The sequence below is a fragment of the Eptesicus fuscus genome, chromosome 11 (genome assembly GCF_027574615.1).
Source record: "Eptesicus fuscus isolate TK198812 chromosome 11, DD_ASM_mEF_20220401, whole genome shotgun sequence".
Classification (NCBI taxonomy): Eukaryota; Metazoa; Chordata; class Mammalia; order Chiroptera; family Vespertilionidae; genus Eptesicus; species Eptesicus fuscus.
In genome coordinates, this window is record NC_072483.1 from 92,863,734 (window position 1) to 92,888,260 (window position 24,527).

General features: G+C 48.4%; 1 protein-coding gene across 1 annotated transcript; it reads left to right on the forward strand.

Annotated features, from left to right (window-relative positions):
- Positions 1-4,161: 4,161 nt before the first annotated feature.
- Positions 4,162-24,109, forward strand: TFPI (tissue factor pathway inhibitor). The gene is given in 8 exon segments (XM_028152876.2): positions 4,162-4,273; positions 8,086-8,279; positions 9,366-9,409; positions 12,834-13,009; positions 14,254-14,319; positions 15,855-15,857; positions 20,934-21,113; positions 24,099-24,109. Coding segments are annotated over 8 exon segments (786 nt in total).
- The last annotated feature ends 418 nt before the right edge of the window (positions 24,110-24,527 follow it).

Here is a 24,527-nt window from a genome sequence, read left to right on the forward strand (position 1 = left end):
TGACATATATCTGGCAAAGAACTAATTCCTACTATGTAAAGATCTCCTATAACTCAATAATGAAAAGATTTTAAAACCTTTGGGGGAGGGGGGAAGCCAGGTTATTGGAACAGAGAATAACAGCGAGATTCGTGGTGATATTTTTTGTTTGTTTAAATAAGGCGCTTAAAGATCATGTGAAGGGAGGAGATCTGACAGGGCTGTGGCTGACAGAAGGGAGCCTGCATCCCAACAGCTCCTAGAAGACGCCCCCACAGCAGAAACAGCAACTCAGAGTACAAAATCTGGAACGAGTATGGTTTGTTCAAGAGTCAGCGTTTTAATGGAGCCAGGGAACTGGGGGAGGCGTCCAGGAAGCTGGGAAACGTGGGGGAGACTGACAGGAAGTAGAGGGAAAGGAGAGCTCGGGAGAGCTGAAAGGTTTCCTACACTCGCTGTGTTTTGAGTTTACTTTTCTCCAGTCGTGTCTTCAGCGGGAAACAAATACTCATAATGATGAGGGCTGGATGCAGATTCTTCTTAAAAGCACTTCCCTGGCCTCTCCCTGGGAAATGATCTCCCCTCATCAGGATGATGCTGATGGGGATGTTACACCAACCGTCTCCCGCCCTGCCGTGTCTCCTTCCCCGCCCTTCACAGGTGCACGCATCATGCTAACGCAGTCCGTCCAGCACGGAGGTCACCCCTGACATGCACAGTCACCAATGCTTGTGTTCATTCACTAGTTGCATGACTAGCATGACGATCCACTTCGGAATCCTCTACCCCTCATATCTACAAACACTCACCTCCTCAACTTCACCCATACGTCACTCAGAGTCCCTCCCAGATGCCCTTTCTTATGGTTCCACTGAGGCCCTTGCTCAGAATTTCAGTCCCCTGAACCATTCCAGCTGCTAGTTCCACTTATAATGTTGCCCTCTCAACATCTTGTCGCATACCCTGGACTTTATTTATTTTTATTTATTTTTTAATATATTTTTATTGATTTCCGACAGGGAGAGAGAGAGATAGAAACATCAATGATGTGAGAGAATCATTGATCAGCTGCCTCCTGCACGCCCACCTTGGGGATCAAGCTTGAAACCCGAGCATGTGCCCTGACCGGGAATCCAAATGTGACCTCCTGGTTCATCGGTCGATGCTCAACCACTGAGCTACACAGGCCCGGCCTATCCTGGATTTTATTAAAGCACGAAGCGCATCATACTTTTTAAATATTTTTCTGGTTCAGAAAATCTACTGACTTTTTCTAATCTATAACATTATTTTTCAAGATATGCTCCAAAAACATATTGTGGGAACACAGCCCCTTGTCATGTAAGTTTGGAAATACGTTTACTTAGCAAGAGACTTTGAAGCCAATACATCGAAAAGAGGGGCCCACCCCCAAAACCAGTTATGACCACTTACTGATCACGGTGCAAAAATTATACGTGGTTTTAAAAAGAAGACGATGGAACATCTACCTCTACTCAGACGTTTGAAGGAGATATTAGTAATTCCCGTCTTTAAATTTCCTTGAAAACGAACCCGTCCTCTGTAACAGATAAACTCGAATAGATGCCGGGAGCAGCCTGGACTGGCTGTCACAGTGTGTCCTGCTAAGTCACACTTAACAGATGGTTTTGAGGGAGATGTTTGAAGGAGACCTGATGGCACCCTCCTGGGCCTACAAATCAGGACCCCGTCTTGTCAGTGTGCCAGCCGCTGATGGATGGCCGTGCCGGGCCGGCCAGGACTTCATTAAGCGGCTTCTACACGAGGAAGGTTTAAATGAATTATAAGAGTCGGGTCACTGAACAGTGACAAACTTTGGAAGACGGAACGCACGGTGAGAGAGTTTACAAGTCCTTTCGGAAGAGAGGCTAGAGTTGTCTGAGCAACAAAACATCCATCCTATGGGAAGCCGGTAAAATAGTAAAACTTACAATTCTGTAGAAAGAAAATGTGGCAGGTAAGTCTTAAAGCAGGACAATGTGGTCAAGCAGTAAGGGAAGTAGTCCGGTGATGCTTTCACACTGACGGAGGCCGATCTGTCACCGATTGTACACTCAGCGGTGGTTCAAAGCCAGCATATCTCCAGCAGATCCCAGGACGTGATGCAAGACCCCAACACCGACACGGAACCCACCCAGCGCGGGCATCGCCCCGGGGACTGTCTACGGAGCACAGCAGCCCTGAGGGCTCGGGGGGGCGGGGGGGGGGGGGGGGCGGGCCTGACTCAAGGCAATTCTGAGCTCCAGTTTCTAACTGAGCTTATGACCTTCTGACCTAAACTGTCCGAGCTGGCTTCTGATTCTTGCAACCCAGAAAGTCTAGAGCTACTAAGACTGCCCTGGCCGGTGTGGCTCAGGAGGGTCTCTCCCCTCCCTGCCTCTGACAGTATCAGGGGGTCTGTCCCCTCCCTGCCTGTGACAGTATCAGGGGGTCTCTCCCCTCCCTGCCTCTGACAGTATCAGGGGTCTGTCCCCTCCCTGCCTGTGACAGTATCAGAGGTTCTCTCCCCTCCCTGCCTGTGACAGTATCAGGGGGTCTCTCCCCTCCCTGCCTCTGACAGTATCAGGGGTCTCTCTCCTCCCTGCCTGTGACAGTATCAGGGGGTCTCCCCTCCCTGCCTCTTGACAGTATCAGGGGGTCTCTCCTCCCCCCTGCCTGTGAGCCTCAGGGGGGTCTCTCCTCCCTGCCTGTGACAGTATCAGGGGGTCTCCCCTCCCTGCCTGTGACAGTATCAGGGGTCTCCCCTCCCTGACTGTGACAGTATCAGGGGGTCTCTCCCCTCCCTGCCTGTGACAGTATCAGGGGGTCTCTCCTCCCTGCCTGTGACAGTATCAGGGGTCTCTCCTCCCTGCCTGTGACAGTATCAGGGGTCTCTCTCCTCCCTGCCTGGGGGGCGTCAGGGGTCTCTCCCCTCCCGGCAGGCAGCTCTGTTCGCTGTTTCATGGGAGGCCTGGTCAGGGAACTGGTTCGAAAAACAGGAATGCATTTTAAAGGTGAAATTTTAGAAAATGTGTTTCTTTAAGAAAAAGAACGAGAGCAAAGGGAAAGACAGCTCAGGACTGCAAGTTGCCTCCATGGAAAAAGGCAAGGAAGAGTCCCAATGTGCGTCTCCGTGTCTGAGAGAGAAGGCTGTGAGGGCGAGGGGTGAACGGAGCGGCCTGTGAAAACGGGCCTTTGTCGGGGAGGAGGCGGTATTTTATTTTATAAATTAATGTGTCTGTCAGCTGCTGTGGCGTGTGTTCTTGAGGATGCAGTTTGCCCGGAAATCTGGTGGTGCTCGTCCGTGGATCTGTCCTCGCTGATCGCCGTCACGCGCACTGAGCCGGCTGACAGCAGCACCTGGCCTCCCAGTCTCACCGTTTTACTGGCTTTTCCAAGGCTGCACTGTGACCCGTGCACTTGAATGTGATTCGCGTGTTCCCTGGACGTGAGCCACGGCATTGGTGCCACGGATGACGAGGAGGCCTGTTAGAGGCCCGGCATTGGGAGGAGGCCTATGGTTCCTGCTCGTCCCGCTCTAGCTCGTGGCTCACCAGGCCCCGGCCTGTGTTACAGACGTGGCTCACCATGTCCCGGTCTGTGTTACATACATGGCTCACCATGTCCCGGCCTGTGTTACAGACGTGGCTCACCGGGCCCCGGCCTGTGTTATAGATGTGGCTCACCAGGCCCCGGCCTGTGTTACAGACGTGGCTCACCAGGCCCCGGCCTGTGTTACAGACGTAGCTCACCAGGTCCCAGTCTGTGTTACAGACGTGGCTCACCGGGCCCCGGCCTGTGTTATAGATGTGGCTCACCAGGCCCCGGCCTGTGTTACAGACGTGGTTCACCAGGCCCCGGCCTGTGTTACAGACGTGGCTCACCGGGTCCCGGCCTGTGTTATAGACGTGGTTCACTAGGTCCCGGCCTGTGTTATAGACGTGGCTCACCGGGCCCCGGCCTGTGTTACAGACGTGGCTCACCAGGCCCCGGCCTGTGTTACAGACGTAGCTCACCAGGTCCCAGTCTGTGTTACAGACGTGGCTCACTAGGTCCCGGTCTGTGTTACATACACAGCTCACCATGTCCCGGCCTGTGTTGCAGACGTGGTTCACCAGGCCCCGGCCTGTGTTACATACGTGGCTCATTAGGTCCCGGCCTGTGTTACAGACGTGGCGTACAATGAGGAAGAAACCCCTCCTTTGGGCTTCCGTGTGTCTGCTGCTCTGCGGTGCCTTCCGCCCCCTGGACGCTGCTCCGCAGTGGGAGGACGAGGAGGACGCGGACGGCTCAGGTAACCTGCACAGCCCCCCTCCCCCCCAGCCCCGGCTCTCAGCGAACCGGGCCTGAAGCTCCCATTGAGCGGGAACTTGGTGGTGCTTGTTTCTTTCCTTGTTGTGCTTTGCTTTTCAAACTTTTGAAAAATGTATTTTTATAGATTTCAGAGAGAAGGGAGAGGGGGAGGGAAATCAGTTGGCGGCCTCCTGCACGCCCCCTGCTGGGCACCGAGCGGGACCTGAAGACCCGTTAGCGGCCTGGCTGTGTGTCCTTTCCAGTTTCTGCTGTTTGTTTTTAATTAATCTTTTAATTAAACCCGGTCCCATATCCGAACCTATTCCGTTTGGGAGGTGCCATTTATCACTTTAGGCCGAAGTCATTTTCCAGAATTGCACTATTTAATTAAAATAATGGCCTGCCACGTTATAGAAAAGCTTGCTTCTCTCCCAAGTCATTCGCCAACTATTTCCCATCAGTCCAACCTGCCGCGGGGACGAAGCAGAGAAACTTCTCAGAAACACGAGGATGATAAGATCAACACCGCAGTGATGAGCTCGATGGACGTCCCTTGGCGGGGAGGGAGGATGGGCAGGGCGTGGGGGGCGGGGGTCACCTTCACCAGGTGGAGGGCCGGGCAGGCCTGCGTGCCGTGGGGCTGGCCACGCAGCTGTGCAGACTGGCCTGCGCTCTGTCAGCTCCCGACCCGGGCCCATAGCCATGATGTGAACCACCGCCCGGCCTTGGTGCTCCCGCCGCAAAGACACGCCTGGCTGAAGGGACCGTGTCCGCGTGGCTCCTCTGGGAGAAGGGCCAGCTTCCGTGGGGGGAAGCAGCAGCCGATCCTCAGGAAGAAACTTACTCAGGCTCTGGGCTCCCAGCACGTTCCAGGCCAGGGAGGGTTCCCACAGCCAGGGACACCGTCCCAGATGTTATCATAGGCCTTCCCTCCAACACCATGGGGGGGGAGGCTAGGATCCTCTCACGCTGAGACAGAGAACAAGAAATCGGGGACAGGGACGGCCACCTGCGCACGGTCTGGCTGCTCACGTTTGACCCCACGGCATTGCCCTGGGTGCCTTCCGGTTTCGTGGCCTTTCAGTCCTTGTCCCTGCCCACACCTCCTTCACGCCTCACCTTCACGTCTCAGGATTCCCCGGCCCTGCAGACAAGCTCAAGTAGCTCGCACACGTTTGCTCAGCACCCCAACTTTCTATTTCTCTGAGTCCCCCCATGTAAGAGGGGGCTGCTGCCACCCCGTACACACATTCAACACAAGATGATTGACTTTCAAAGAGGCTGATCCCATCCTGGCTGGTGTGGCTCAGTGGATAGAACATCAGCCTGCGGACTGAAGGGTCCTCAGTTCAATTCTGGTCACGGGCACAGGCCCGGGTTGCAGGCTCCATCCTCAGTGTGGGGCGTGCAGGAGGCAGCCGATCCATGATTCTCTCTCATCACTGATGTTTCCATCTCTCTCTCCCTCCCTCTCTGAAAGCAATAATGTACACAGATGGCTCCTCCCAAGTCTGCGATGAAAACAGGACTGACTCCTATCCCCCTGGAGCGGGGTGCCAGGAATTATGTCTGTCCCTCCCCACCCCCCTCAGGGTCGCTGAGCCCAAGTGTGGGTCACAGGTCACTGGGCAAAATCCGGGATTCACAAAGGAAAAATGGGAACGGCGAGATGAGTAATTAGCTAATCATTCATAAAATGTAGTCAGTGAAAGTTAGCCCTTAGTGTTTTCCTTAGGAAATTGGTGTAAAAATATCACCTACTTTCATCATTGAAAGCTTTTCTTTTGTTTCTATAAAGTGAATTTGAGAGAGAAAAATGATTGAGTGGAAATGATGTAATCAAGCCTACACGCTTCCCTAAGAGCCAGTTTCTGCCTCTCCGTGGCACGGGTCTCTGACCACGTCACCTGCTCACCAAGAACGTGGGGACACCGGCTGGAGAGCCACACGGGGGACCATTCCCAAGTCAACCCTCAGGGCCGGAGTGAGCAGTTAACTTCTGCGGTTTCCATTTTGTAAACTGTGACATGGAGACCATAATGCCTACGTCCTGTTTGCTGTGGTGATTAAATGAAATAATGACAAACTGTCGGAGGCACAGTAATTCCTCAGTAAACATTTAGCTGTTATTCCTAGTAGAACTACTACAATAGGCGGTCCTCTTTCCTTTTTGTGGGCACTGCCGCCACCTGGTGGCAAAATTACCAAATAGCAGGTTGAACTTGGGATAGTAGGTATATCCTTAATACAGAAAATGCAAAAGAATTGGCATGATAAGGACTATGAAATGTATTACAAATAAAAGCGAGAGGGATCACCGATGAGAACCAATCTCATAAATTGTTGATTTATAAGAAAAAGTTTTTGTGCATATATATGGCAACTTAGGTTCGGTGCTGTCTTTTGTAGATAAAGATCTGTGTGTTATTATAAATCTGGTACATGGTATCTACCTTATTAAACTTTAAGTCTGAAAGTTTACCGTTCTATCATTCCCGTTAGTTCAATTTCTTTTAATGGATGAGAAGAGTCAATTCAGTTATCAAATTAGTCAAAAGGTTGAAGTAGCATTTTGTAAATGATACTCCAGTTTTTAAAAATTAAAAGCTGCCTTGGTGGTTTAGATAAAATTCACATGTCCATCCAAGGTGTCGAATGAATCAAACAGCACAATGCCCATTTATGTCTAGAAAGCCAAAATTTTATCCACTCCAGGATTGCAAGGCCTACGTATCACTTTATGACTTATATAGAAAATTTAAAATAACATTCCAGTTATCTTGTTATGAAGAGTTTTAACATTACTTTAATCTGACTAATACTTGACATTAATTCAACTGATTATTAGGAAAAAATATGAAGAGTAGGAGAGAGTTGGTAAAATTATCTAATTCAACTTTTATGATCTGCATCTTTTCTCTTTCAAAAATTCAGTTTTGAAACTACAGGAAATCTAAAATTGATTTTCCTTCTACATGATCATACATGTACAAACTTATCTTTAATATCATGTTTTTAAAATGTTTTATGTAAAAATACTAAAGTGGCATGCATCCATGTTTCTTTTTTCAAAGTAAATTATGTGTGGTGCATTAAAACACTTTTTTGAACATATTTAGTTATCAGTTCTAATTTCACAGAACACTGCTGCCCCTGCAGGGCAAATTGTTAAGTCATTTTGCACCAACTCCAGTTTTCACTCTGTCTTTCTTGTAGATTCTATAAACAACTGCCACTTCCTTAAAAGTAGGCTTCTGCTAATATCATTAAACCTGATGAAAATCAAATTTAAAAATGTTATTGGGTTTTCTGTATGTGGGTATAGAGGGGGTAAATGGCAATGGGAAATGTATTTTTTAAATGGCTGAATTTAAAAAGAGGTCTCGACTTATGGATAAGGCCAACACATTACCTTACAATTACTACTCAGTTCCACCAGCCCATTGGTACACGTGCGAGCGATGACAAGAGTCTAGAAAAACTGTTCTACATTTCCCTTTAATAGTTGATTATTAATGACTTAGAATTAATAATTAACTAGCCATGAATAGTGTTTGTTCATCTGTTATGAGTTGAAAATAACTGTTAATTAGTATTGACTGAGTAGCCCACTGAAGTTTCGTGGTTGAGAAACCCTCTCTCCCTTGGGGAGCTGATGAGCTTGAGCTCGGACAGCTGTGGAGAACGCTGGTGGTTTCTCCGAGCGGCCTGTGTATTGTTCCTTTTCTGAAGGTCAGGGCCATTGAAGAGGAAGCCCTGGCCGCGAGGACCGTGCGGGGAGGGTCCGTGTGACAGCTGTCGCTCTCCCTGCAGGTCCTGTGTCCCCCCAGGTGGGCCTGGCTCACCAGTTCTGTGCGTACCGAGCAGACACCGGCCCCTGCAGGGCCTCGTTCCCGCGGTTCTTCTTCAATGTACTCACCGGCCAGTGCGAGGCCTTCGTGTACGGGGGCTGCCGAGGCAATGAGAACCGCTTCGGGAGCCTGGAGGAGTGCAGACAGCGATGCCTCGCAGGTGCTGCGGGTGCTGCCTCGGAGGGGACCCGCCTTCGCGGCGTTTCCATCTCTTCAGAGATTTGATCCTTTTAGAAACAAATAAATGTCCACCATCTTACCCTTCCAAGGACTCTCGCTCACGTCTGCACTTCGCCGGCCTTCCTGCTCACCGCTTTCAGATCAGTCACTGTAAACTAGAGAGAGCCCGCTTACTGTCTGATGCTCTTCTGCATAATAAGATGGAAGAAATGACGTCTAGTTTGCAGAACAGGGTTTACATCTGCAAGGAAGTGAGTGGAACTCGCAGCTCTGAGTTGTAGGACAAACATGATTAGTCGCGTGGACTTAGACTTTATCAGGAAGGAAAGAGGGACACAGAACAACGAACAGATGGAAAGTAGAAAACAAACAGCTACCGATTTATACGGACCCTTAGCGATCACGACAGTACGATGTGACGGTGCAATCACTCCAATTACCAGCCATCAGTTAGACTTAATACCGAACAATCCAGAACTAACTACGGAAAAGATACTTATAATAATAAAAGCATAATATGCTAATTAGACTGGACAGCCAAAAGACCTTCCAGACGTCCTTCCGGATGAAGCCACTACGGCAGGGGCCAAGGCAGAGGCGGTTAGGGGCTATCAAGTAGGCAGGCAAGCAGTAGGGATGATCAGGCAGGCAGGCAGGCAGAGGCAGTTAGGGACAATCAGGCAGGCAGGCATGTGGTTAGGGGCAATCAGGCAGGCAGGTGAGTATTTAGGGGCGATCAGGAAGGCAGGCGAGTGGTTTGGGGCAATCAGGCAGGTAGGCAGGCCAGCGGTTAGGAGCCAGCAGTCCCAGATTGTGAGAGGGATGTCCGACTGCCTAAACCGAGCAGTTGGACATCCTCCGAGGGGTCCCAGATTGTGAGAGGATGCAGGCCGGGCTGAGGGACCTCCCCAGACCGTGCACGAATTTCGTGCACCGGGCTTCTAGTTTTAAAAATAAAGACCCAGCTATAAATAGGGAAGGGGAGAGAGAAGGTCGACCACTCAAGCACTGCCCCTAAACGTGATTAGCAAATGTAGACAACAGGACAGAAACATTCGCAAGAGAAGGAATGCGGGACAATGAATCAAGACGACACAACAATCCTCATTGGCTAAGCCTACGCCTCAGTCACACAACTTCAGAGGTTTCCAAGAATGCACTGTCAGAAACGGGAGAATCAGAGAACTCCTCAATTTCGGTTAGCTATTTCCTTTTTTAAAAATGTAGTTTTTATTAATTTCAGAGAGAAAGGGAGAGGGAGAGAGAGACAGAAACATCCATGATGAGAGAAAATCGTGGATAAGCTGCCTCCATGGATTGAGCCCACCACCCAGGCATGTGCCCTGATCTGGAATCAAACTATGACCTCCTGGTTCATAGGTTGACGCTCAGCCACTGAGGCACTCTGGCTGGTCAAGATGTACCTTTTTTATCAATACTAGTAGTAAAGTTCCAAGTAGATATGAGAGAGAGAGAGAGAGAGAGAGAAAGGGAGAGAGAGAGAGAGAGAGAGAGAGAGAGAGAGGGAGAGAGAGAGAGAGAGAGAGAGAGAGAAGGAGAGAGAGAGAGAGAGAGAGAGAGAGAGAAAGAGAGAGAGAGAGAGGATAAAGATCTTATAACATAGAAATCCACACTTGAAACCTATATGTTCATGTTGACCAATGTCATCCCAATACATTTTATAAAAAATTTAAAAAGTACATATAGAAATAAACCGCAATAAATAAGAAGAAATGACCAATATCAGGGAAAAGCATAGATATGGATCTATAAACGTTAAAACAATAATAAGGGAATCTTACTAAGAAATTGGTGCCGATACATTTAACAACTTGAGGAAAACCACAGCAGATCCTTGAAAGCCAAACATGGCCCACGCCATAGCAATCGGCATCACCCTTTAGGTCGATGATCCTTAATGAACACATCTACTAAACAAAACTAACCAGAGCTGCTCAAATAACCCGTCGTCCTGGGAACTGGGAAATATCCGGCTCTCCGCAGAGGGAGGCTGACTCCCAGTGAACTCAGCGTTGCTGTTGAATAGAACGCCGGAACAGTGCTCCCTCTAGCAAACAAATTAAATCTGTGAATAAAAAACTTCCCACAGAGGATACTACGGGGCTAGAAGACTTGACGGGTAAATCCTGGAAAACATTTAAGGGAGCCAACACCATCCAACACAGACTTTCAGAAAATTGAGAAGGAGGGAAGCCTTTCCAATTTATGATATGACACCAGCATGACAATTCCTCACTCTCACACCAGACAGAGACAATTCCAGAACGAGAACCGCAGACCCACTGTCCCTCAGAACTACAGTCACACCCAACATCTTAAAATAACAGCAACTCAAAGTCAGGGCAATATAAACATGACACATTATGACCGAGGGTGGTTTCTGTAAGTCTCGTAAGATTGAGTAAAATATTCAAAATTTAATCTCTGTATTAACAAGGAAAGAAGAAGAAACATAGAAACTTCTCAAAAGAAGCAAGTTGTAGGCCATAACTCTTTGAATCATCAACATTTTGAGTATTTCTCCGTGCATTCTCATTTTTGTAAATGTGTTCGACCTTTGAACATAGAGACATTATTATGATAAAATGAGATGGCGTCATGGTTACAATAATTGAAAATAACTTACTGCTTAGAGAACATCAAAAGAAATGTGTTGACATTGTTTGTGAGAATAATTTTAATGGTAATGAGCACATCGTCCTGGTTCGTTAAGCTGAACTCACAGCATTCTTCCATCGACTGTGATAACTGATACCCATTTATTGTTTTTTCTTTCAGATGACATGGAGGCACAGATCGGGATAAATGGTGAACATTCCTTTATGTGCTTATTAGCATAATTAGTATAATCAGAATAATCACTTAGTATAATTTACTTATTAGTACAATTCATTTATGCATTCAATTCTTAGGTTTCTCTGACTTGAGGTTCATGATAAATCTATGTGATCTTTGAAATAGTGTTTTATTTATTTTTTAATATATCTTTTATTGAATTCAGAGAGGAAGGGAGAGGGAGAGAGAGATAGAAACATCAATGATGAGAGAGAATCATTGATCGGCTGCCTCCTGCACGCCCTCTACTGGGGATTGAGCCCACAACCAGGGCATGTGCCCTGACTGGAATCAAACCCGGGACCCTTCAGTTCGCAGGCCGACGCTCCATCCACTGGGCCAAACCAGCCAGGGTTGAAATAGTGTTTTAAGTAGAAACAACGAAAAGTTAGAAATAACAGGCATAGTGTGTGGTAGGGAAGGCTTCACACATTGTGTTTGCTCTCGTCCCAATGCGCGTGATATTTAGTATCAGATGAATCACAGCACGGGCCACACACATGGCATGCCACGTCTCCCGAAGAGTGGCTTTGGTATTGCCCTTGTACCTTAGCTCTCACTTTGTCTCTGGATTATCTCCGTGTTGTGTGGCGTTGGCAAATGTTACTCAATGTGACCCTCACTGGATGTATGTCTTTGAGTTGTCAACGATCACTAAGAAGAAGTAGAGATGTTTAACAATACATAATTGCTTCTGTCAATATTATTTATAGTTTGTATACAGATTGAATAGGAATGCCACTTTATATACCTGAGGACTGTGGGCATGAATTTTTTTTGAAAGAAAGCTTAGTTGAGACAATTGCCAAATACACAGTCCCAAACAAAATTGAAGGGTGAGAACTGTGTGGCTTGTGGAAGCCACTGAGCCACACCAGCTGGGCGACTGAAATTGCTTAGTGAAGAAACACATGACACTTTCCCCCTAATGAGACCTCACACCTAGAACATATGAACTATTTATAGATTTTCCTAAATGTGGATACACATCTACACTAATAAAAGAGTAAGATGCAAATTGACCGTACCTTCATGACGACCACCAGCCAATCAGGAGTGAGTATGCAAATTAACCCAACAAAGATGATGAGTTAATTTGCATACGCAGGCGCCTAGCGGCCATCATCGCCATGGCAATGACCAGGCGTTCTGCACCGCCCCAGCGGCTCCGGGCCTCTGGGCAGCATGGGAAGGCAGAAAGGCGGCTCCGGCCGGAGCTAACGCGGTGCTGGCAGCCAGGGGAAGGAAGGCCCATTCTTGCATGAATCTTCGTGCATCGGGCCTCTAGTAAACTTAAATAAGAAAAATAAGTAAACCACGTTTTGCCATGATATTGTGTACTTCCCAACCGAGGGTAAAGCAGCCCAGGATCTTGTTCTGTCAAATCATGAGCCAGTTGGCAGTGGAGGCCCCGCTAATGACGGCGGGAAACTTAGGACGTGGACTCCTGGTGGCGACCACGTGCGGTCAGAGCTGCACCTGCCCAAGCCCACCTGTCGCAGCAGGTGTCCCGGGCCACGGAACGCTGTGCGGCGTGGCATTGCCACCTGTGGTCGTTAGCTCTCCCTGTTCGCTCCTAAACGACTGCAGCACACGGCCATGTGTGCATGTGACATGACTAGGGAGCAGCTCCAGGAGAGCTGCTCTCTGACCTGTGTGTGTCCGACCCCCAGGGCGGCCCGGCTTCTGCTCGCTGGAGGCGGAGGTGGGGTTCTGCCGCGCCTACTTCAGGCAATTCTTCTACAACCACCGCACCCAGCGCTGCGAGCAGTTCGTGTTTGGGGGCTGCGGCGGGAACCGCAACAACTTCGAGACGGAGGCCGAGTGCCAGCGCACCTGCGGGGCCCCGGGTACGCGCTCCTCTCCCTTCCTGCGCTCCCTCTAAAGCTTTTAAAACATTCTTTTATTTCTTTATTGATTAAGGTGTTACATATGTGTCCTTATTCCTCCATTACCCCCCATCCTTCCCGCTCATGCCCTCACCCCCTGGTGTTTGCGTCCATTGGTTAGGTTCATATGCATGCATACAAGTCCTATGGTTGATCTCTCCCCCTTCCCCTCCTCCCCTACCTTCCCTCTGAGGTTTGATGGTCTGATCAATACTTCTCTGTCTCTGGATCTGTTTTTGTTCATCAGTTTATGTTGTTCATTATATTCCACATATGAGTGAGATCATGTGACATTTATCTTTCTCCAAATGACTTATTCCGCTTAGCACAGTGGTCGCCAAACTCATTAGTCAACAGAGCCAAATATCAACAGGACAACGACTGAAATTTCTTTTGAGAGCCAAATGTTTTAAACTTAAACTATATAGGTAGGTACATTGTCATTAACTTAATTAGGGTCCTCCTAAGCTGGCCTTTGCTAAAAACTCAAGGGGCCAAAGAGCCGCATGTGGCTCGTGAGCCGCCGTTTGCCGACCACTGGCCTAGCATAATGCTCTCCAGGTCCATCCATGCAAATGGTAAGAGTTCCTTCTCTAAAACACAAGGCATCCTAAGGACCAGCGCGCCCAGCGTGTGCGTTCCCATAGCAACGGGATGCATTGGTCTTCATTGAATCTGATAGGAAAGAGTCAGTGAAGGAAACGTGTTAAAGCACAGGGATGTAACGAACCTGACCTCAGGGAACATGGCTTCCCCAGATGAACACCGCATGCTTATGCTCCGTTATTCCATGTTCTTTCCTGAGGAAACTGCGTTATCGCTGAGGGACGAGAGCAGGGCTCCGAACTCCTGCGTTCACAACCATCTGAGAACAGAGAGCTCTTTGCACCCTCCCACCTTGAAAACCGACCCATTTTATGTACCCATGACATGTATTAAATGTGCCCATGACATGTATTAAAGGAGGGACAAACAGGAACGCTCGTGCTTATTTTACTGAGAACCACAGAATGGCTCCTGGAGGCGTCATCTTAGTTTACATGTGTGCATACACGTGTGTAAAGCCCACTGCACCTGATTTAACAGAGCCTGTGGGTACACCTCCTGGCATTTACCTTTCCTCACACACCTGCTGGCGTGGCTGTCCTGTGAGCATGAGCTGGGACCGCGTCTCGCATGTTAACTGGCTGCCCTTTCTCCCGCAGATGACAGCACTCCGCCCCACGTCTCCTCCACATTCCGCAATGCCCAGGAGAATGCCAGAGTTGGGGGTAAGAATTTTATTTTAATTTCTGCTAGAAAATGTCATGTTAACAACAGAAGTGGGATGCACATAGGACTGTGCTTTAAAATGTTACACCAGCTTTTCACTCTCGGCGTCCTGTCACCACTTTTCCACTTTTCCCGGAAGAGGAGCGGTAAGCTTGGTCACTTCTGTTTCTGTCAGTCACTCAGCTCTGCACTCTGTCCAGTGACACCCCTCCTGCCTCCCCGCCCAGCCTGGCCTGTTTGTCCAGACTCCAGTCCTCTGCGTGTGGACCTCAACACACATGTCACCCAAACGGAACATTCATGGGAATGAAAGGAGATGCTTCAAGATGTGATTTATCTATTTTAAATATGTATGTCCTGACAGGAAAGTGGCTTTGCAATTGGATGTGTAAATTAGTTTTATCCTAACAGTCTTTCAACATGTTGGGACACGATATACAAAAAAAAAAGCAATAGACTTCACACGGGCTCAGAAATCCAGGTGGCACAGGCACGAGATGGAGAGATAGGGATGGGGGATGGGTAGTCACAGAGATCATATGGGACTCAGAGAGAACATGAAATAAAATATAACATAAGAAATACAATACAATTAATATACTTAATATACTTAATATAACTGATATAATTATTACAATTACTGTATTAATATGTTAATATGTTAATACTAGTGGCCTAGTGCATGAAATTCGTGCACATTAAAAGGGGATTAATTAGAGGAAATAATTTAATATTGCTATTTGCCCTTTCTCTAAAATAGAAGTGTCAGAGATGAAATTAGTAAAATGTATATGAAAACCTTCCTCCTGTCAGAGTCTGGGGCGCACCACGGGACCCAGAATCAAATCCCCGCCCACCCACATGCGCCTCAAAATCCCGTGAGACCCAGACCCAGCCGCCCCCCGCTCCCATTTGGCTAGATCCAGACCCGGCCAGTCCCCCGCCTTGTCAAGCCCAGCTGGGCAGGGGCATAGCCTCAGGTTCCCTGGTCCAGCACCAGGACGGGGGGCATGGCCTGAGGTCCCCCAGCCCAGACCAGGGCGGGGGTGTGGCCTGAGGTCCCCTGTCAAGCCCCACGTGGGCGGGGAAGGGTGTAGCCTCAGGTCCCTGCTGATTTCTCATTAAGGCTCCTTATGGGAACTTGGCCTCAGCTATGGGTGCAGCCATCTTTGTGACAGAGTGATGGTCAATTTGCATATTCCCTCTTTATTAGATAGGATATTAATACTAGAGGCCCAAGGCACAAAATTCGTGCAAGGAACTTGGCCCTCGCAGCCCCAGCTGCTGCCTCGGCCCTCGAGGCCCCACTGCCTCACAGCCCCGCGGCCCCTCCTCCCACCCACTGGTCATTCCAGAAGGTCGTTCCACTGTCCAGTCTAATTAGCATATTAGCTCTTTATTATATAGAATAGTAACATAATATATGCAGGATGGGTAAAATAGATTAGTAATAATAAATAATACAATAATAAACAAATAACATGAGAATAAACTGTTTCCCATGCTCACAGCTGCACCCCCTTGTCCCCCATAGACGGTAAGCTGCCACCACATTACCCACCAGAACTGTTGCTCCCTCTGCAAAGCCCACTCAGCACCCCCACCAGCGCCCCCCAGAGGCAGCCTGTGTTTCATAACATGTCTCAGACCCAGAAGCTAGAAACTCCCGCAGAGCCTCCCCGCCCGCCCCCCCTCACAACTGAACTCTGAGCAGCTGCCTCCCAAATAGACAAGACCTCACACAAGGCTGCGTCCACGCTCCTTCCTGGGAGACAGGGAGACACAGAAAGAGCCTTCCTCGCGCCAGGACCGCCATCCACGCACAGTCCCCCGGCCCTGCCTCCGGCCGACCCCTGTCTTCTGGGCCGGCCTGCTTTTGTAACAGGTGACTGGTTCGCCCCGTCACAAGAGTTCTCCAGGGAAGTGTTTCTAAAACTTAACCAACACGCAGATCCCTTTACAAGAGAAAAATCACAGGCTGCCCATTCGTAGACCAAGCTGTTCTGAATGACACTCATTTTACATGAACAAGGGAGAGAGCAGAATGCACTTCTTATGCCTGTGACTATCATACAACCATACATCAACACGTATCCAACAATGAATAAAATACAAACTAAACACTAATCCTATGTAATAAAAGAGTAATATGCGAATAGACGGAACGGCAGAACAACCGAACAACCAATCAAAGGGTAATATGCTAATGGTATGCTAAGGATGCTCAACCGCTCACTATGGCATGCACTGACCACCCGGGGGCAGATGCTCTGACTGGTAGGTTAGCTTGCTGCTGGGGTCTGGCCAACTGGGACTGCATGAGATGGGCCAGACATGCCCTGGAGCCCTCCCATGGTCCCTCCCTGGCCCGATCATGCACTAGTGGGATCCCTCAGCCTGGCCTGTGCCCTCTTGCAATCTAGGACCCCTCGGGGGATGTCGGAGAGCCAGTTTCAGCCTGATCCCACAGGCCACTCCCCTTGGGAGGGCGCCAGATGCAGGGCTCATGGCTGGTGAGTGCTGCTGTGGCAGCACGAGCCTCTCCCAATCGGGACTGATTGGGTGTGAGCCCGTGGCAGGCACAGTGGGGCCAGGATGAGCAGGAGTGGCAGGTAGGAGCTGCAGGTGGCGTTGGACTGCGGGTTTTGGCCCAATCCCTGCAGGCCATTCAGAGAGACCCCACCAGTGCACGAATTCGTGCACCGGGCCTCTAGTAGATTAAGACTCATTGGATGGCACATGTTCTTTGTTAAAATAAATTCCCTCTTGTTTTACCAGTTTGGCTCAGTGGATAGAGCATCGGCCTGTGGACTGAAGGGTCCCAGGTTCGATTCTGGTCAAGGCCACATGCCCGAGTTGCAGGCTCCATCCCCAGTAGGGGGCATGCAGGAGGCAGCTGATCAATGATTCCCTCTCATCATTGATGTTTCTATCTCTTTCTCCCTCTCCCTTCCTCTCTGAAATCAATAAAATTATATTTAAAATAAAATAACCCCCCTATTGAAATATGAATTTGGGATTGACTATATAGGACAAGTGAGGAATGGCGGAGGAACAGGTTAGGAAATCCTGGGATGCTTGGCGCTGTGTGGAATTCAATGCCTGACCTTTTCCTTCTTGAATACCGGACAGTCCTTGCAGGAGTGAATTCGGGGAGCACTGATATAAAATGGGTGCTGATAGAAAAACCCCAACTCTGCCTTTTCTAGGGACACAGTGGCAGGAGGTTCCTGGTTTTCTCACATCTTAATGCCTCCAGTGGCTCTGCCTGGCCAGTGCCCATGTGACCACATAGTGCAGAAAGGCCAGGAAGTCCGGCCTGTTATTCTAGGGTCAGCCCCCTGCCAGCCCGACACCCCCATGCCCCTTGCCTCCCAGGGTCTGAGCTCTCCGAATACTGTTTGGCTCCTCACTTCCCCCGACGTGTTGCCAGCCCCTCGTCCGATGATCCGTTTGGATTAGCTATCTCTCTCCTGCTCAGACTTGATGCATTCCAGCTCCCTGCACGTGACTGAGGGCAGCAGCATCTGAGGCATTCCGAACCCCAGCTCCAAGGGGAGAAGATTTGGGGATCGAATAGAGAGGGGAAGTGTGACAACGTAATTACTAAAAGACCTTCGCTCGGTTATTTTTATTTTCTAGTTAGGTTCCAGGTGACACATCGGAGTGGTTAAGAGGGTTGGCTCGATGGGCAGAAAGATGTGGGTTGAAAGGCTAGTTCTGCTATTTTCCAACTCTCTCTGTGGCCTCAAAAAAAAAAAAAATCACAGGACTCAGCCTCAGCTTCCTCTTTTGTTACACCTGGGGAGTGATAGCTCTTAAAAGTTTTATAAGGTTGTGATGGCATATGTAAAATTTTTAACCCACTGTTTACACACAGCATCAATATTTCAGGTTTTCTCTTTTTTTTTTTTTAATATATATATCTTATTGATTTCAGGGACGAAGGGAGAGGGAAAGAGATAGAAACATCAATGATGAGAGAGAATCATTGATTGGCTGCCTCCTGCACGCCCCCTACTGGGGACCAAGTTGGCAACTGGTCATGTGCCCTTCAGTCCTCAGGCCAATGCTCTATCCACTGAGCCAAACCAGCTAGGGCTTGAGGTTTTCTATGACAATGATTACCCAGTGTCAATGGAGGTTTATAGCAGGAAATAAGTAAAATAACCAGAGCTATTCTTTACACACATTTTATTAGTGATAATTTTTAATACAACTAAAGCCCATGACCTTGATCTGAAATATCTTCGTTTAATTACTTCGATTATTATTGTCTCAAATAACATAAAGCACTTATAAAATTATAGCATAATTATAAACGTTTTGTGTCTTTGAAACATTCCTAATTAGAGGACTTGCAAACCCGTGTTTCCGACTTTGCCTTATACCCTGAGGTAGAGATTATACTCCTTCATCTCAGCTCAGTCCAGCCAGCGCTGGGTGCCTCCTCCGGGCCCGGATTGCCCCGAGGCTGGGAGGGGGGGATGAGTAAGGCGGCGTGTGGTCCTGGAGGGAGACGATGCTCACGGGGCCCATCTCACAGGCGGAGTCGGACGCCTGGACAGACGGGATGGGAAGGCAGAGCCACAGGACTGGCCCTCCCCCAATGTCAAAACTGAATGTTTCTGTCTTTTCTAAACACGGGTTTCTCCCCATCACACACGCGGCCTGGATGCTGCTAATCCCGGCAGAATGCACAGTCCCATCTCCCCTCGGGAGCGGGGGAGGCAGGCCACGCGCAGGAGAGCCGTGGTGCATGGTCCGTTATATGCCTCTGTTCCGCAGGCGCCTGGCGCTTGCCAAGTGCCCCCAACAACCAGGCACGCCTGACCTGCATACTTTCCTTCCCCCCCCCCCCCCCCCGCCCTGGCCCTCTAGCTCCTCTGCTTCTCAAAATCTCCTTCTTCCTGAAAAGCTGATCCAGGAACTAAAAAACATCACTTGCCGCCTTTTACTACAATCTTACAAAGTTTTCAATTTTGCAGACATGACATGAAGGAAAGTTTTTTCAAAGGCACGAGAAGACAGAATTATCTTAAAACTAGAGGCCCAGCGCACGAAATTCGTGAAGGGGCTCGGCCCTCACCGCCCAGGCGGCCTCCTCCTCTACCTTGCCCCGCAGCCCCGGCTTTGTCGGGAAGGTCGTCCGGAAGGACGTCCGGTCTAATGAGCATATCATGTTTTTATTAGTATAGATTCATTGGTACAGATGAGTTGTACGCACACGTCTCACACGGCGTGGCTTACACGGCTCCTCTCCTGTGGCTTAATGTGGAAGACCCGATGGCGGTGGCTGGTCCAACCACGGGTCAGGCCGCACCTAGACAAGCGGTTTCCAGCATGTTCATCGCACGCACACGTCAACTAACCCCTAAAATCCTGCGGCACGCCCAAAACTGTATTTTCTGCCAATCTGACAAAAAATAGGTATAATTTTTATTGATTTACAACAAGTAATAAGAATAGTAATCACCTACTCTTTTTGCTCCAAAGTGACTTTTTTAAAAACCAGGTACCTGTACTTTTTTATAGGATTTCTGGTACCAAGAATCAAGCAATCAGACACACCCTTATCATGTGATGTGACCAATGAGATGCGACCCCGTTATATGACCTGTACATTTATGGTTCAAGACGGGCATTCACACGGACGGCAGCTGTCGCTGGCTGTGGTCACTGTTTTATCTCTCCATCTAAGAGAAAAGGGGTCAGAGCCCTCCCTAAGCAGCCAATATCGCCTGTTTCATAAGCTCTTGCGACACAGTTTTTGAAAACCACTGGGCCGGACAAAGAAAGTCAACCCAATAAATTATCTACCCTCGTTTTCTGCTTCTTTAATGCGGGAGGCCTTCCTGTCTAGACAAGGCTCCTTACGGCCTGTCCCCGTGACCTTTCAGTTTCCAACGCCCTGGCCGCCTGCCTTCTGCATTTCCCACTCAGCAAAACCGCCCAGAACACACAGAAGGCCCCCGGTGCACACTCCCCCGCCTGCTCCCCCTCCCCCCGCCACACACACACACACACACACACACACACACACACACACACACACAGGTGTCGGCTCCTGCCCAGGGTGCGCCACTCTGCCTTCTTAACGAAGAAAGGTGCATGCTCCCTGCTGGACGGACTCGCTGCATGGAACCAGCACCTCCACCCCAGCAGGCACAGACCCCGCCGCAGCCCTGACGCTGCCCAGAGGGAGCCGGCATCACTCTAACACCTGCATTAGGTGAAAGTAGTTCTCACATGTATTATGTAATAGACGTTATGATATAATTTGAGCATTTAAGTGCATAGGACCTGAAATAAACAGGAAAGTAAACAAAGAAAGCCAGCCCTAGCTGGTCTAGTTCAGTGCATAGAGCGTCGGCCTGCGAACTGAAGGGTCCCGGTTTCGATTCCAGTCAAGGGCACATGCCTGGGTTGCAGGCTCGATCCCCAGGAGGCAGCCGATCCATGATCCTCTCTCAGCATTGATGTTTCTATCTCCCTATCTCCCTCTCCCTTCCTCTCTGAGATCAATAAAAATGTGTTTTAAAGAACACAGTCACGTGATCGCCTCTGATGACCTGTCATGTCATGACAGAGCCTGTTCTCTTCATGTCCTCAGACGTCAGCGCCCCCTCCTGGTGTCTGACGGGGGCGGACAGAGGCCTGTGCACGGCCAACGTGACCCGGTTCTACTACGACTCCGAGGCAGGGACCTGCCTGACCTTCAGCTACAGCGGCTGCGGAGGCAACGAGAACAACTTCGTCTCGGAGCGGGCCTGCCTCAAGGCCTGCAAGAAAGGTGGGCCCGCCCCCGCCCCACGGGGCCTGGCAGCGCCCGTCTGGGCGCAGGAATGGCCCTCCACCTCTGAAACACCATGAAGTCAGTCCCACTTCCTGTGGGAGACGAGGTAGCCCGGTGTAGCTAATACGCGTTCCCTGTGCGAGGACGCTGAGAGAATGTTGCCGGGTCTGCCAGCTGCCATTCCTCTTCATGCATCTTCATAGAAAAATGATTAATTTTTAAAAATCATTTTATCCTCTTAATACTTGCATACTAAAATTCCATTTTACAGGATTGTAGCAAATGTATGTATGGCTTCTTACAATGCACAAAATTAAGCATTACTTCTCTGAATAGAAAAATTATGCATGTTTATAGAATAGCATTAATATGTAAGTAAAAGCATCCATATTCCGAGGAACCAAGATGGCAGCATAGTTAAACAACTAATCTGCTGCCTCACACAACAATTTCAAAAATACAACTAAAAGACAAAAACGTCTACCACCCAGAACCACGGGAAAGCTGGCTGAGTGGAAGATTTACAACTAAGAAGAGAAAGGAACACAATCGCTGAAAAGCTGAGGTACGGAGGCACTCGAATCGGGCCGGCGGCAGGCAGCTGGGTGCGCGGCTTTTCTTCAACCCGCAGGGAGACAAGCTACCAATCACTCTGAAATCCAGTTTCTGGGGACATTCGGGGGACCCAGGCACCTACGGGGAGAACCTGGACTCTCGGCCATCTGGTCGGAAAGTAAGAGTGACTTTTTTGCAGAGGTGCGCCCAGCAATCATTGTTTATTGCGCTGGAGCGCGGGGCGCAGGGACTTGGAAAAGTGGAAAGGCAGAGACGGCTGACGGCAGCCATCGCCGTTGGCCACACCCCAGCCTAGTGATGCCCTGAGACCCCGCCCCGCCCTGAGGCCCCGCCCCGCACATTCTACAAACCTGCCCAGGCTCCACTCAGCGGCTTTTGCATATAAATGGCCTGTTCTGGGGCAGCTCAACCAAATTAACTGCAGCTCCAGTCAGACTGCTCCAAACCGCCCAAGCAAAGGAGGACAAAACTAGTTCTTGCTGTAGCTCCTGCTGGGGGACACACAGTACACAAGGGTACACCAAGAGTGTCCACCTCAAGTAACTGGGAGGCTGACCCATTGAAGCAATAGGACACCTTGTACACAAAACTACCCTACCAACTCAGGGAAGCAGAGAATATGAGAAGGCAAGGAAACAGATCACAAACCAAAGAAATGGAGGAGAACAAGTGACTGGACATAGAGTTCAAAACCACGGTTAAAAGGTTTTTCAAGAATTTCATGGAAAAGGCCGATAAATTCAATGAGGACCAACTAGAAATTAAACATACACTGACTGAGATAAAAAATATTATACAGAGACCCAAAAGCAGACTAGAGGATTGCAAGAATCAACTCAAAGATTTGGAATACAAAGAGGCCAAGGACACTCCTCCAGAGAAGCATGAAGAGAAGAGAATTCAGAAAGTTGAAGATAGTGTAAGAAGCCTCTGGGACAACTTCAAGCGAACCAACATCAGAATTATAGGGGTACCAGAAGAAGAGAGAGAGCAAGATGCTGAAAACCTATTTGAAGAAAAAATGAACAAAAACTTCCCCCACCTGATGAAAGAAATAGACTTACAAGTCCAGGAAGCGCACAGAACCCCAAACAAAAGGAATCCAAAGAGGACCACACCAAGATACATCATAATTAAAATGCCAAGAGCAAAAGACAAAGAGAGAATTTTACAAGCAGCAAGAGAAAAACAGTTAGTTACCTACAAGGGAGATCCCATACGATTATCCGCTAATTTCTCAACGGAAACCATGCAGGCCAGACGGGAGTGGCAAGAAATATTCAAAGTGATGAATAGCAGGAACCTACAACCAAGACTACTCTACCCAGCAAAGTTATCATTCAGAATTGAAGGGCAGATAAAGAGCTTCACAGATAAGAAAAAGCTAAAGGAGTTCATCACCACCAAACCAGTATTATATGAAATGCTGAAAGGTATTCTTTAAAAAGAGGAAAAAGAAGAAGAAAGATAAAAATTATGAACAAGAAATACTTATCTATCAACAAGTGAATCTAAAAGTCAAGTGAATTAAAAATCTGAGGAACAGAATAAACTGGTGAACTTAATAGAATCGGAGGCATAGAATGGGAGTGGATTGATAATTCTCAGGGGGATAGGGGTGTCTGTGTGGGGAGTATGGGAAGAGACTGGACAAAAATCATACACCTATGGATAAGGACAGCGGGGGGGGGGGGAGGTAAGGGCAGAGGGAAGGTAGGAACTGGGTGGTGGGGAGATATGTGGGGAAAAAGGAGAAACAATTGTAATCTGAACAATAAAGATTCATTAAAAAAAAAAGCATCCATATTCCACCAACCATACACAGCCATATGTTCACATTTTTAATAAAATGATCATGTATTCCTACCTGAAAATAAATAGCAATGAGCAACAACGTGTTTATCCATTTGGCTAGCTCTTACAGATGCAAAGTGCCATCCTTAGAACTAGGCTGCTCTGGACAAAGATATATACAAATTAAAGACTCCTACATGAATCAAACTTTTCTTTTTAGTTTGAAACATTCAAAGATCACTTGATGAGGAGACATAAACCAAAGAATTTACATACCATAAGCATAGTCCCTGGTCACGAACAATAGTGCGGTGAAGACCTTGGGGGGGGGGGCAGAGGGGGAAAGTGGGGGACATCTGTAATACTGTCAATAATAAAGTAAAAAATTAAAATGAAATAATTTGAGGAAATTTTAGATAAAGTAACACAATAAGCCATTTCATCATGCATACATTTGTTCCTTTTCCTTTTGTAGCTTTCTTCAAAAGAACACCCAAACGAAGATTCATGACAACGAAAAAAAGAAAGGATTCAGTGGAAATAGGATATGAAATCTACTAAAATAGTTCAGATGAAGCATTTCCCTGTGATTTCCATTTCCGTCCCCCTCAGTTTTCCTGTGAACCTGTAACTGCTCTAAGAAAGCAGTCACGTCTTGCCTGACGGGAGGCAGCCCATCAATGATACTCTCATCATTGATGTTTCTATCTCTCTCTCCCTCTCCCGCTCTTTCTCTCTGAAATCAATAAAAATGCATTTGTAAAAAATAAAAATAAAGATTTAATTTAAAAAAAAAAACACCGGGCCTCACTGTCTTTGAACACCCCCACCCCCACAGCATTTCACATACTAGTGATGCAGAGAAAATTGCGTAAAGGACGGGGAAGGATGGGGGGAGAAGCCGCACACAGAGGAGGAGGAATAAAGGTGGACTGTACATATTCGTGGCAAGAGTAAAAGGAGAGTTAGCCAGAATCAAGGTGGCTGTGGAAGGCGAGGAGATGAAGAATAGCTCTTTGCTTGTTATAAGGCTTTACTGCT